The sequence below is a fragment of the Ixodes scapularis genome, unplaced genomic scaffold, assembly GCF_016920785.2.
Source record: "Ixodes scapularis isolate PalLabHiFi unplaced genomic scaffold, ASM1692078v2 PGA_scaffold2__306_contigs__length_199485367, whole genome shotgun sequence".
Classification (NCBI taxonomy): Eukaryota; Metazoa; Arthropoda; class Arachnida; order Ixodida; family Ixodidae; genus Ixodes; species Ixodes scapularis.
The window spans coordinates 182933624-182947671 of record NW_024609857.1 but is presented as its reverse complement, the minus strand read 5'-3'; the positions used below and the strand labels follow the sequence as shown (position 1 = coordinate 182947671).

Here is a 14048-nt window from a genome sequence, read left to right as displayed (position 1 = left end):
CTAGAATTGAGATGCCATGAACATACTTTAGTTTTAGATACGAGCTCCAGTGTTGGAGATCTGCGAGTTGTGGACTGCTCTGTGGGAGTTGCCTTCGTGTGCAGCGGAATGCTGGGAACTCAATTTGAAAAGTTTTGCTTGTTCAGTGGAGTCCCTTATTCACGTCGAACACTCGACAAGCTCACTATACAGATTGGTGCTGCGGTGGAGATTTCAGTAATGGAGTTACTGAGAGCCGCTCAGCAAGAGGAAGCGAGATTAACAGATCAGCCAGAATTCTCGACTTCATCGCTGAGCATCGAAACAGACGCCAGGCACGCCTGCAGAAAAAAATCGTTTCATAGTGACGTTATTGCCCTAGGGCAAAAGACCCACAAGGTGGTGGGAATTGTACATATTACCAAAAAAAGAGGAGCCATCATCACAAAAACACGAAGCCGTTGGAACGCGAAAACTCTACAAGTACTTTGATGAAAGAAACATTTCAGTTACTGACCACTCACACGACAGAAACACGACGGTCAACAAGATTATCACAGAGCGTAATGGGACAACGAACTCCAACGACTGATGGCACGCCACCAAAGGAACACTCGAAGGAATGAAAACGATAGCGTTTGGCCCCCAAAAAAGTGAAGGTAAGACGTGGCACCCTGAGCTTTCGGACAAGTGCAAGTTGGTGAGGAACCATGTATATTTTGCTATGGCAACGTGCGATGGTAGTGCCACCAAACTGAGGACGACGCTGCTGAACTGCGTTGACCACTTTTGTGGACGCCATTCCAACTGCGTGGAGGACTCTCCCTGTAAGGCGGCGGGGCATGTTCCGAGTACGCTGTTGATCCAAGATCCAGTCGCAGAGAATCTCCTGTCTACTTTTTTGAGATCGACAACAGTCTTCAAGAATGCTGGGGAATACATCCAAGCAAAAGACACCTACCACGTGGAGTCCTTCAACAACACCATGTTGATCTACATAGACAAGCGAGTTCATTATATGGACCGCTCCTACAACCTCAGACAGGGTCTCGCAGTCCTGGATTGGAATGAGCATGTCGGTCGGCAGTATACGTCGACGTACTTCGTCGAGGACGCCTGTCATCCTGATCGACAGGGGGGGAAGAAGAAGTACACGAAAAAGACGTTTAGGTATGACCATCATCTCGCAACTAACTCTCGCAGAACTATCGTTGGTGAACATTGCTGGAATGTTACGGGGGGAAAGCTCTATTTAATATACGAAAAAATACTAAAAATGTTAGCACGTATATAAGAGAGGTAGCATATACTCGGTGATACCCTAAGCAAATGAAGTGGCCCTGAAATGGAACTATTGATTTAATGACTTTCATAGGTCCTGTGGTAATTGTAACTGGTTGGCTTGCCTCGTGCATGTATTTTATAAATGAGCACCTGTATGCGCCTAAAAATATTCCATGCGTCCATTTCCAATGAGAACACTAGGGAGAGCCAATCACTGCGGTCTTCGGAGTTATCTCGGCCAACGAAATTATTACAACCTAAGGCCTCAATCTAGCTACTGAATAGTTGATTATTTCAATATGAGAGAGACCTAGTTTTGTTTCTTATCAGGGCTGTTTCTGTTTTCAATCAGTGTTTCAAGTAATAAGCTTTAATATTATTTGATATAAAACCTCCCATGTCCAAGACCAGTGAATTGTACCGATAGTACAAGCGCGTAATAAATTATTTTTATTTTAGTTTCACACAGAAGATCCGCCGCCTGCTCCTTGAAACTGCAGCCTTGAAGGAGTCCAGCCAAGAAACGGACGAGTCCATCCCTGAAAATGGCTCCCGAAATCAAGGTATACCTTGCTCTAAATGTTTTATGTCAGAAATCGTGAGCGAAAACTTGATGCAGCGTAGCAGCTAGAAGTAATGCCCCTAAAAATAAATTTCAAATACGGTCACGAGTTTATCTTCAATTCCACTAGGGAGTTCATTTTCCGCTCCGGTCAACGTCTCACCAACTGCACATGCGCGCCACGCTACACCTGGAAGTGGATAGGGCCCCTCAAATGCGCTGACGTACTGTTGTTTACCCCTCATCTCAACCAGTGCTACCGTGTGCTTTTCTGCTTCGTCACTGCGTGCTCTTTGCGCGTCCTTTATGTTGCCCGTTGATTGGCGTTCCCCTTTCTTGTACTTACTTTTTCCCCCAATTCCTAGCAAAAAAGTCCTTGTGCGCGAAAAACTATTTTGGTGCACTTCCACGCTGTGTATTTAATAACGTTACCTTTTTTTTTTCAGCCCCTGAAACCCTGCCCATTACCTGATTGGTCAAAAAAGCAAGGACACAACGACGGCAGCGTATTCAAACAGAGCAAAATAAAATGTACATAATATATATAAGAACACCGTTGTCTTCATTGCTTGGCTTTCAAATTTCTAGCGCTGATAATCATCGTAATCAAAATATTTTTATGAATGAAAACATCTCGTCGTGCATCGAACCCAAGATTATGCTTACGTGAAACATAATTCGGCGCGGGAGCGGCTCAAGTCACCGTAAACCTTGTTTTTTTTTGTTTTTTTTTTGTTTTTTCAACGCTGGTTTTGCGTTTCAGTCTAGCTGAGGTACAGGTCCCCTCAAAGTAAAACGGAGCGCCGGAGCGGCAACCGAACTGCATCGCCGCGCTATCTATCAGCGCCGGCTGGAACTGATAGGCTACATCTGCGCATGCGAACGCGCCTTCCGCTGGGGCCTTCGTTTCCTTCTTCCAACCCGCACGATATCGTTGGTTCGAGCGACGCAACGATCTTCCTAAGATCGGCGCCTGATAGCACAAGGGGCAGCGCTCATCGACCGCACTCGCCCTTTCGCACTTGCCCTCAACGTTATCTCTGCGAGTGAGCCGAACACCTAGCGGTGTTTATCGGAACAGCATTTGGCAGCTCGAGACGCCGATGATGCGAGGATCAAACAAGAAAGACGAAGGACACCGCGGACGGCACGCGCGCATGCGCAGACGGCACCTATCAGTTGCAGCCGGCGCTGCTAGATAGCGTGACGATGCAGTTCGGTCGCCGCTCCGGCGCTCCGTTTTACTTTGAGGGGACCTGTACCACTGGCAGAACACGAATCGCATACTTGGAAGGTGTATACCGTTATACACTCCATCTGAAAACTCATATAGCAGGTTGAGTGAATTCAATACTATCGGATTTCGTGAAGCTCGATTTGTTGAATCGAACTTCAACAAATCACACGCACCCATTCCACCTATTCCTGTTTACCCAGTCATAGTCGTTCCCTTACGATGCAATACGAGTACAATTAACGGCAGTTTATGCAATGTTGACGTTGCACAGCCGTGATCGCACGTTTTTTAGAGGCGCTATAGAACGAGCACAAGCGTCGCTACAATTTCGGTTCACTGATTGATTCTTGTTTCCCCGCCGTGACGTCACGCGAAAAAAGCGATTTCTGTCTGTGAAATTAGGAACACAAAAATCAAAATATAATCACGGTAATAAAACAAAGCCAAATAGATCTCTGCAGCCAATACCGATCTATTCGCGAGGTGACTATAGGCAAAAGCATTACCTCCGTGGCTTCACTCTCTGCACACCACGAGAAAAAGTCATACAAACTCCTTGGCGCTATTATCAACACGATTGCGTTTGCAAACCGGTTGTTTGACTCAACTAGGGTTCGTCTTTTCTGGCTTTCATAGCTCTGTATGAAACCAGAAAGGTAGATACTTTTCTACATTGGGTGGGTTTGCCAGGGGCCTCTAGTTATTTACGGCTAAAATCACACTAGAGTCGCTTCAGCGATGTCCACTTTGGTTGACACAGGTACTCTCTAAAAATTCCTGTCGTCTACTTTCCCAAAGGATACTAGAAAAGCCTATCATAGAGACCGACGGACAACGAGGTCAAGATTGTGCTTAGACCTAAAAAAAATTATAACACAGAGTTAACCTTGTCATTCCCGAACTCGTTGCCGGACAAAATTGTTATGCGAATTGCAAGCCAGGGTTGGTAATATTAACATAAGATACGTACGGCAGAATACCCTGCCATAAGAAAAAAACTGATTTGGCTAAAGCCAAAGTAACACGAAATAGGTGCAAAGTGTCTTTTGCGAAAGGGAGCGTAAACCGATAAAAAAAAAAAAAGACAGAAAAAAAGGAAAAATAAGAAAAAAAGTTTGGTCACGTGACAAAAAAAAATCTGTTCACGCGACCAAACAAAAAAAAAACGAAAAAAAAAAACCGAGTGAAAACCAGTTTTTTGCCGATTTCGACGCTAGGCCCTCTTGATCGTGAACCTAGCGCGCTAACGTTGCACCAACATAATTCGGCCAAGGGTAAGCTCATCCATTCTCACATCATAAGAGAAAGCTTAGGCGCCCTCGTAGTTTTTCATACATGTGTTTATTTTATTTATGGCCAGAATTCACGTTCCAGAATGCTTTTAGACTCTTGGAGCAAAATTAATTTTCCTCACCCGAATCATTTTTGACTTTTGGAGCAAAGCCAGTTTTCCTCATCCGAATCATACGTGCAGGCATTCCCTGTTCCCGTGTGTAACAACACTCAACAACAACAGCTCATCCGAATCACCTTGTAAAGCCTTGACCGCACTGGGTCGTCCAGCTCATCAAGCAGCACGAGACCACAACCGGGAAGGCTACTTTCAAATTCTCTGACGTGCCCGTTCCCCGCATCCAAGGTCGCCGCTTGACAAGCTTATCTTTCTTCCACCTGGCTGCCGGAACCCCCACGGCAGCTTTGTTCCGTCCCCACTCCCTCTCGAGAGGATAGCTCGCCCCGAGGCAAATCCCATTCTGTCGACGCTCTTTCCATCCTTCGCTGGCCTGTTCTCTCCCCGTCCCGCAACTTCGGGAGAGAAGGTTCTTCCCTGCAGAACGGCCCGTTTGTACGGCGGCCTTTAAAGGCCGGCCCGCAAGCAGAGAGAAGGAACTTGACCCCCACTTTCCTTCTCGCCACTGGGAAAGGAGGAAATCGCCTCTCGTTTGCCTCCTTGCCATTTTCGATTTTTTTTTTTTGCCGGCTGCCTGATTTTTTTGGGGGGCAAGTTTGGGGTGGGGAAAATCAAAGCTTGAAGGATTTGAAAAGATTATCCAGAAGCCAGCCGGCACACCTGCGACAAGGAGCTGAACCAACCGAGGAGCTGTTTTGACTTTTGAGCGAGCTCCCAACGAGTTGGATTGACTTATTTCAGTATTGGCTTGGAGGACGATTCTCCCCGTTGTGAGAGAACAAATAACTTGTTCTGTTCGAATAAGTAGTCATTGAAGTATCAATTTTAATATGAATATATAGTTTGGAATCTTTCGTTGTTTAGGCGAATTCATGGCGACAACGGGAAGTAGGAGCGGCGTTTTTCGGTATCTCAGGGATGGCGGTCCATAGATGACGGAGGATTCCATCCGTGGTGGATCTAGCACTTTTCGGTGTAGAGCGTTTTGCTGTAGAGAATTTCGGTGCGGACGTTTTGGTGCACAGACATTTCAGTGTACGGACTTTTTGCTGCAAAGACTTTTCGGTGTGGGACTTTTCGTTGCACGGATATTTCGGTGCACGGACATTTTGATCTCTGGACATTCGACGCTATCGTTCGCTCGCCGGTATCTCTTTTCCAACGTACGCACTACACGCTTCACATCGTGTTTGCGCGTTGAGTCGGCAGCGAAGGTCTCCTCTATAAGGTTTTGGCTTTATTATTGGTACTGCGTGTAGGAAAGACTCCGAACAGCAGGAAGCTTGAGAAGTTGTTTGTGTATTCAGAACAATTTCGAATATCTTCAAATGCGCCTCGCGTAATTGTATAGCTCCGATCGTTAATAATTTGTCAATAATAAATTGTTAAGAACCTTACACGACGAAAAACAATGTAAGTTATCACTTGTAACTCAATAGGGAATAAAGTAGACGTGTGGAGGGTACAAACTAAGTGTAATAAAATCAAATATCGATTTGAATCAAGTAAACACGCCGAATTTGGTGAATACTAAATCTATTTTATTTGGTACCAAATGTTTGTTCATTCTCGTACGAAGAAAAAAGTGACCACAGATTATACACATAGTATGATCTGTGGTCAACGTCTCCTTCCATGCCGTAATGATGTCGCCGGCCGTAAAAACCTGCCTTACAATCGTGTTTATAGAGGGTGATTTTTTTAACAACTAGACATTTTTCTAAAAAAGACGTCAGAGTTACGCAACTGCGGTTTGTGCCTTATTTGTAGTCATCAAAAACACCCAATCATTCATTTTTAGAGAGATGTAACGCACGTGAAGTAGTTCACGGCGTCCTAAAAAACAAATTTGGACGCGAATCGTGTTACCACAATCTTTTTGGCCGCCGCGCTCCTCGCCCCTTCTACAGTGGCGTTGTCACAGCATGGCGCATGATTTATCCCTTTGGCTTCATGGCGTTAGGCTGTGCCACGCGGAGATGGTGACATCAAATCAGAACTACATTTTCGCGCCCAAATGAGGAGGACGCGTTATCAGGCGCCGTATATTAGTGTACGCGCGTTGGTATGGTGGCTTTCGATTATGGCCAACAACTTTCTAAATACACTATGCAGTTTTCTTTCCTAACTAAAAGGTTAATTATCGAATTTTAGGCAATCAGTCTGTTGAGTTCTTTCTTGAACCTAATTCTCGCTTGGCGGTAAAGCTCACATCCATAAACCGCAATTGCGTTAATTTTCACTGAACAATTTAGTGGCTTTCGATTATGCCCAACAACGTTCTAAATAAACTATGTCATTTTCTTTTATAATTAACAAGCTCATTATTAAATTTTAGGTAATCAGTAGGTTTTTAGTTGCGTTCTTTCTTGAACCTCTAATCCTTGCCTGGCCGTATAGCTCAAATCCACAAAGCGCAATTGGTGACGTGCGCGACCTAAAGCGTCGCTGTGGTCGGCCTTCCACGATTGGCCCAAAAGCTGACTATGACGTCGGAAAGGGTATACCATCGACGGAAATAAGAGGAATGAAAGAACTTCAATTTTGACGGTGTTGGCAGTGTTGCTTTGAGAGCGCAATGATTTCAGGCTTCCACCATGCTATTTACAAAGACCATCGAACTTGTTCTTCGCAAAATAATGATGTCACAAGGGGGAACCGTGGGAGGGCGCCACCAAAACATCTCGCCGCTAATTGCGTTCATTTTCACGTTTGTTTTCCTTTAATATCTAGTAGGTGAAAAAAAAAAGAAAAGAAAAAACGTATATAAAACAGAGGGCAGTTTTTTTCTGATATAAATAAAGCGTGGGGCACGCGTTTTGCCATGCATCTTTTTTTTTTCCGCCTATAAAATCAAATCCCGGGACATTCCAAATTGAGTTTACGATGGGGCGGGCGCTGGGTATTTTGTCATGTTTTAAAAGCTTTCTTACTGGTCAGAAGAAAGCCACTCGAGCCGTATCACGTTGCAAACAGCTAATTCGGGTGTTTCTCAAGGAGCTCTACAACTTTCCAAGTGGCATTTGGGTTCATAATACAATTAAAAAGTTGGGTAGTTAGTCCTAAACATTTAATTTTTTAGGCATAATTAAAGATACTGCAACTCCCGCAAGATGTTTGCTAACAACATAAAGTTGGTTTCATTGGAGTAAAGTGGCTGCGCTCTAATTTCTCGTTACAGAGATTTGTAAACTTCTTTAATTTTTAGGCTTGGTCTTTAAAGATTCGTGAAAAGCATTCGCGACCTTATCTGTCAAGCCGCGTCCGCGGACAGCGCGGCCTCCTCGGGAAGTTGTCCCCTCATCAAAGACGACAATGAATAAAAGGTACGATCAAAACTAAATGCCTGAATAGAGTGAAAGTTTAAAATAATTCTAAGAGTTATTTGATTTTATTTGTACCAAATTCAAGTTTCAAAACTCGTCGCAGGCAGCATGAAAGGCAGCACTGCACTCTTGGCGCAAACGAGTGCCCAGTCAACGGTTCTACACTCAAACACGCATCACCACCCGACCTGTTTGAAAAATAAATAATTTCCAGTACTTTTGATGGAAAAGGCGAATGTTCTACTGAGCGTGATTTTTCGTGGACGCAAAGTCCTCTAGCCGAAATCGGTGGTTGACAGCTTCTGGAAGAACTATTTGCACAAATTATGGCACGATGCCCAACTTGCTTGATTACTTTTCTTTTAGAGTCAAAATAACCAGGCATAGTCTACAGATATTGCAGATTTTATTTTAATTGACGCAAAAGAGAAGTAGGGACATAAAGAACACAATACAGCTCTCCTTTCTACTACATTTCTTTCTTTCTGTACTTGTGGGCAGTTAGCCCGCATGTCTATATTCAAAAATTGCTAAATCGTTTAAGCCTCCCTCTTTTTATAGTTCGTTTTATAGATTAATTAGGAATTGTGGCTAATCCCGGCTGGGTTCAGGTACAGATCTCGCACATGTTCAAGGACACATTTCGACATGATTTCCCGTTTGGTGATGACGTTGAGCTGGCTGCTGTTCAGCTTCTTTTCTAAGTAGGCCGGGCAACGCCAAGCGCCTAAATTAGCCAAGCAGCCCCAAAACTTGCGGTAGTACACCCTCCGAACTCCTGAGTTTTTTGGAGATGGTCGCTGGCCTTTGCCCACCCTGACAGAGCACCGAGCATTTATTCAAGGGCTGCAGAGGCTATCTGGGCATTCCATTTCCCAATCTGCGAACGAAGGGGAACACAACAGAATGAAAACTTCGTAATACCTGCTGTCTTTTAATAAATGGCATAATATGCTACTATTACTAGTTGCACTATTTTACGCGAAGAAAATTGTGATTTTGCGTTTCATCCTCCGTGTTTCCCGCTCTCTTTGCTGATACGCCAGGTACTTGTCTGCTGTCGACTTTTCAGTTACATTTGTTGACAGAAACTAAATGCACGCTTGGCCGCGAAGAATTTTTTTTCAAAATCTGAAGATACATGAAATATATCATAAACCGTTTCATTTTTTATGGAAGTTTGTTTTTTACTCTTCTTATTTGCTTCAACGAGGCGGCCGTCACTCTAGAAAACACCTGTAGTACGAACCTATATGTGCGCCAGGAATGGTCAGACTGTTTTCATTTCGATACATGACTATATATTGTCAAAATGCAACTAATTTTGCATGCTTCGCCCTCTTACTGCAATATTTTTTTTACTTGTATTTACTCGTGATTATTATTTTGAACAATAAAAAAATCCTAATACAATCACTCTTCAGCGTGCCGTTGTTAGAACGACCAATTTTCAACTCCCTGGGTATAAAAATACTCACCTTTTTTTCCTTCTGCTGTGATGTTCATGTTCCGTTCACTCGAGATAAATATGCGGTATTGTAGCGTATGCGGCCGCATGCGGAAGTGTCTGAGCATACTTTAAAGCTGCAAAAAGAAAAAGTAAAAAAAAAAAAGGAGAAAAGCGTGCCAGCCCGAACCCTACCGAGCTCATATCCAGCCTGCCGAACTAATCCCTGATGTTTAGGTTTGAAGCAGATAACCTTGAAGGGTGACAGATTTTGTCGGGGGGGGGGGGGGGGGGGGCCGGTAAGCCCATTAGCACTCGTGCGAGAAGGCCGTAAAAAGCGAGGAGGAAAATGGAGGAGGAAAGGGGAGGAGGTAAAAAATAAAAGGGGGAATCTTCTGCCACGCTGAAGAAAATTTTGTGTGCCCGCCTTTAACCTAAATACCTTACTACTGGTAGACATCACAGAAGTTTTCTCTGTTGTTTCGGTTCTTTAAAAAGTTAATAATTCAAACATGCAGATGAATTATCTGTACTGATCAAATGAGATGAAAAAGAACTGAGACTGAAATAAATTAATGCCAAATTGGGTGGGTGACACGATATTGCGTCGGGTGTTCTAACCAATATTCATTTGCTTCTCTGCCTTATTTTATTTGATCAGTATGGTTCATTCAACAGCATAATTTGATCATGCATTACTGTAAAAGGTATATAGTAAAAGGTATACAGGGTTGTCTTGTCTCAAACCAAGCTTTAAAGAAAGCACTCTAGGGGAACGAAACCAACTGTATGTTGTTAGCAAGCGTCTTGACGAAGAGACAATTTTTTAATCTAGCTTATAATTAATTAACACTGGCTAACTTATTAAGTATTGAAGAGCGAGGCTGTGCATTGGAAATTTGTAGAGGGGCTCCAGGAACGGAGGTATTCGCAACACAATACTCTTTGTCTGCTTCTTTCTTCTGCCAGCGCATTGTCATGTGGTATCTTTGTGTTTCGTGGATGTTTTTTGAAGGCTGGAAAAATGAAGCATGCGAGGCGTGCCATGTTGAGGACAATATAATTGGCTCTTTCTAAATTCCCTCCAAAGCTTTCCAAGTAACACTTTTGCCCGTTTTTTTATATTGAAAAAGCTAGATAACTACATTTATTATTAAGTAGCTCAATAAAAGTGATACTGCATCTTTGTCAACATTTCTGCTAACAGAACACATTTGGCTTCATTTGTCTAGAGCGCTCGGTTTTATTTTAAGGTTTGCTTCGATATAACTGGGACAGCCTGTATAGTTACTGTCGCCCTTGAACTGTATGTAGTGGCACATAGTGGCACATAGTTGCGCCCACAAATAATATGAAATTGTATCCCACCAGAATACCAGAAAGAACCATATTTGTACTCATTCTTCACCACATACACATCATGCATCTCACAGAAGCCATCGCAGTTCACATATTTGCAACATTACAGATCTTAACTTAAAATAAATGATAACCAAAGTTACGATTTGTTTTAATCATTCTCATTTCTTTCCATGCATTTCGGGCAGATAAACCCGTTGAAAGGGCGAGGCAGAAGGGCCAACGACCGGCATTGCGCCAAAGTTGCTGAGCCTTCTACAAACTCTCTAACACTGGTGAGTTGCACCTTCAGCTGGTTACAGTCTCTGTTTTGCGGCATATCATACGGTGGTAGGTAATAGGTGTAAGTAAAATTAATCTATCCAGTATTTTAAGACCTTTCATTCATACTTGTAAAACAATACTGTGACAATGCTTTCGGGGTCGTTAAAGTATAGTTTTAACATGCCTGCCAACTCTACCGAATCGTCTTGGAACCTTCCGAACTTTGACGACATCTCCCAATTGTACGAACGCGAACTAAAATCTCCCGAAATGCTACCCCAGCAAAGCTTTAGGTTTTGTTTCTTTTTTTTTGTCGCCTCATCACCACAACCAGCACGCATTTGTCAGTGCGAATTACTCGAGAGTAAGTCTAGGTTAATCCGGCGGGTTATTACGTGACAAATCAGCTAAAGCTGCTTATCGCACACCAAGGTGCTGAACATATACTCTGCAGTAAGACTGAGCATATTTTGTAACACAGCCTCTATCGTCGTGGGCGCGCTAGGCTACGCTAGGCACTGCCAGGACGCATTAGAACTTTTCTTTTGGTTTAATCATTTAATTTAAACGATGGCGCTTTCGAAAGCTAGAAAAAAACATTTGCAAGTATTCCTGAAGTACCAGATGACTGAGTTTTAATAAATTTTATTTATTTACTGCCATTTAATGATCGGGACTGTGACAAATCTAGATTGACAAGCCCCCTGCCTCCCAAATACCTGGCAACGCGCAAGTTGAAATTCAATAAGTAGTGCATAAAAGTCACAGTGAAACAGAATTGATAAATAAAGCCCAACTCGCCCAGTTATCCTGTTTATAAATAGAGGTTGGAAAGATCTGTTACCTTCATCTTATAGAGGCAATTATTTAGTAATTGCAATCAAATTGCCCCTTGTCATATTTTTTTGGATTTGGAGGTGAAGGTAATTTTGTTTTCAACCTTAATTGTTTAGTTTTATTTTCCACATAAGTCCCTTTTTTCTTTATAATGCAATTAAATGCAAAGGTGCAAGCGAGCTGGAGAAGTATAACGAAAGTAATCTCTGGAGAAGGGAAACAAGAGGGACAAAGGACGAACACAAATCGAGACGTCCCGGGTTCGAAATCCGGACCAGGCGGATTTTTTCGGTCGCGCACCGGTCACCTTGCTGTGTTTGGAGATTTGTGTTTGTCCTTTGTCCCTCTTGTTCCCCTTCTCCAGGGATTATTTTCGTCGCCCTTTTTTCTATTGCTGTATTGTGCAATTTTGCACGAATTCAATGTATCATCAATGTTTCTCATCTGGGTATACATTATGCTTTGTGTTTCAGGTCCATGGCAGTCGCGGCACCTACGATGGCGACGCAAGCCGCAAGACACCTACGACGACGACGCAATCCGCAAGTTCGATGCATAGTTTTGTAATTGTGCATTTTACATGGAGTTCATGATTAATAAATATGTAAGCGCAGTTGCCAATTTTTGTAAGTCTTTTACGTGATTCTTTGTAGTCCAACCTTAACGGTAATAATGGAGAACATACTAGTGAACTAATGAACCTCCATTACTCTGGAAACCTTATATCAAGAAATAAAATAGAGGCATACAACTGACAGAAGTGATGATTGAATTGTATTATAGATTTACAAGAAAACGGCCTAACTGACGCCGGTTCGAACAGTCAAAATATGTCAGGCCATCAAATTGATGACTCACTTGTATTTCAGGTTGACAAGTAAAATTTCGAAATCATAATAAAACACTGTCATTTCAAAATGACGGCCTCTATCAAAAAGGCGATTCAACCTGTATTTTAGGTTGACAATAAGGTGTGAAAATGACAAACACCGTCATTTGAAAATGACGGCATGCCATCGCATTGACAACTAAATTGTATTTCAGGTTGACAAGTAAGACTTCGAAATGATAAGAAACAGCGTCATTTAAAAATGACGGCCTGCGGTCACTTTGATGGTAAAATGCTTGGAAATAGAGCTGCCGGGATATTTCCCGTCACTTTGACTGATTTTTTTACAGTGCAGTCGTCAATGTCTCCTGATATCTTGTACTGGAAATTCAAGTGGCGATGGTCAGGTAAACAACAGGGAACCAGCTGCGGGAGGTCGCGACGATTCGTTGCTCATCGTCGGCTTTGTCGACTCCGGAGGGGGGGGGGGGGGGGGGAGGGTCTTCTTCGGTAGTGGACAAGGTTCGGGCGGGAAACCTTGAACACGCAAGGCGGCTTCCTCGCGTCTTGGTCGTTTTCATGGACGATCTCCTTTAGTCTGAGACTGGTCCTGCGCTGCGAGGCCCCGGAAGGGTACCCTTCATGGTCTGCGTTACCCCGCACCTCCACAAGAAATGTCACGAATGAAGGCGACTAAACGTGAAGCGTGAACTCAAAATAATTATTTAATCGGCGAACTTGTTCCAAACAAAAGTAAAAAAACTAGCGCAGAGGCAGCAAAAAAGCGGTTGGCGACTTGGCAGCGTAACAGCAAGTGAGAGCGAGACCGGCTCGACAATGTGCCGCGCAGCCCCTTATCTAGTTAGTGTGCTTCACCATCTGAAATATTCGGCCCAGAAGGTTCGAGCGTCACGAGTTCGCGACGAAAATATACAGGCACTTTCGAAGACAGGAAAGCAAGAAGAAAGGATAAAATTTACATCCCAAGAATAAACGCAAATCGTCTAGAATCCCGTGACCGGGCATTGCTTGTTCGACCATGTGCGCGGCAATATCACTAATATTAATTTTTTTACTGGAGAAAGATGTATTACTAAGAAGTGAAACACACAAAATAAATGTACATAAGAAGGTATTTAAATATAACCAAATGCGCAGCTTTTTATGTTGTATTGATATTTATTTTCTAGCTGTGTAATGGCATTTGTAAATGAATACGTTTATGTTGGAGTAGTTCCTATTGTTTTATATATTTACATATCCAAAGCATTTTTGTTTTCATTTCCGAATCACCATTACATGCTCCACCAGCGCTTGAGCTGATAAAAAATCTGAAATGTTTTAGAACGCAGCTCTTAGGCGCCCGTTTCCGGCTTGAGCGGCGTCGCCAGCCGCCGTCGGCGTCGCCGTCGCCGTCGCCGTCGGAGTCGCCGTCGCCGTCGGCGTAACCGCGCGGTGCATTATGGGTAAATTTCCCCGCTAAATCTAGCGGAAAAATTTTCACGCTAAATCT

At 43.3% G+C, this 14048-nt stretch overlaps 1 protein-coding gene across 1 annotated transcript; it reads left to right on the top strand.

The window, feature by feature from the left end:
- Positions 1–703: 703 nt before the first annotated feature.
- Positions 704–2345, top strand: LOC120850260. The gene is made up of 3 exons (XM_040222714.2): positions 704–1149; positions 1723–1826; positions 2272–2345. The coding sequence occupies exons 1-3, from the start codon at positions 704–706 to the stop codon at positions 2295–2297; spliced, it is 576 nt and encodes a 191-aa protein (XP_040078648.2). The 3' UTR covers positions 2298–2345.
- The last annotated feature ends 11703 nt before the right edge of the window (positions 2346–14048 follow it).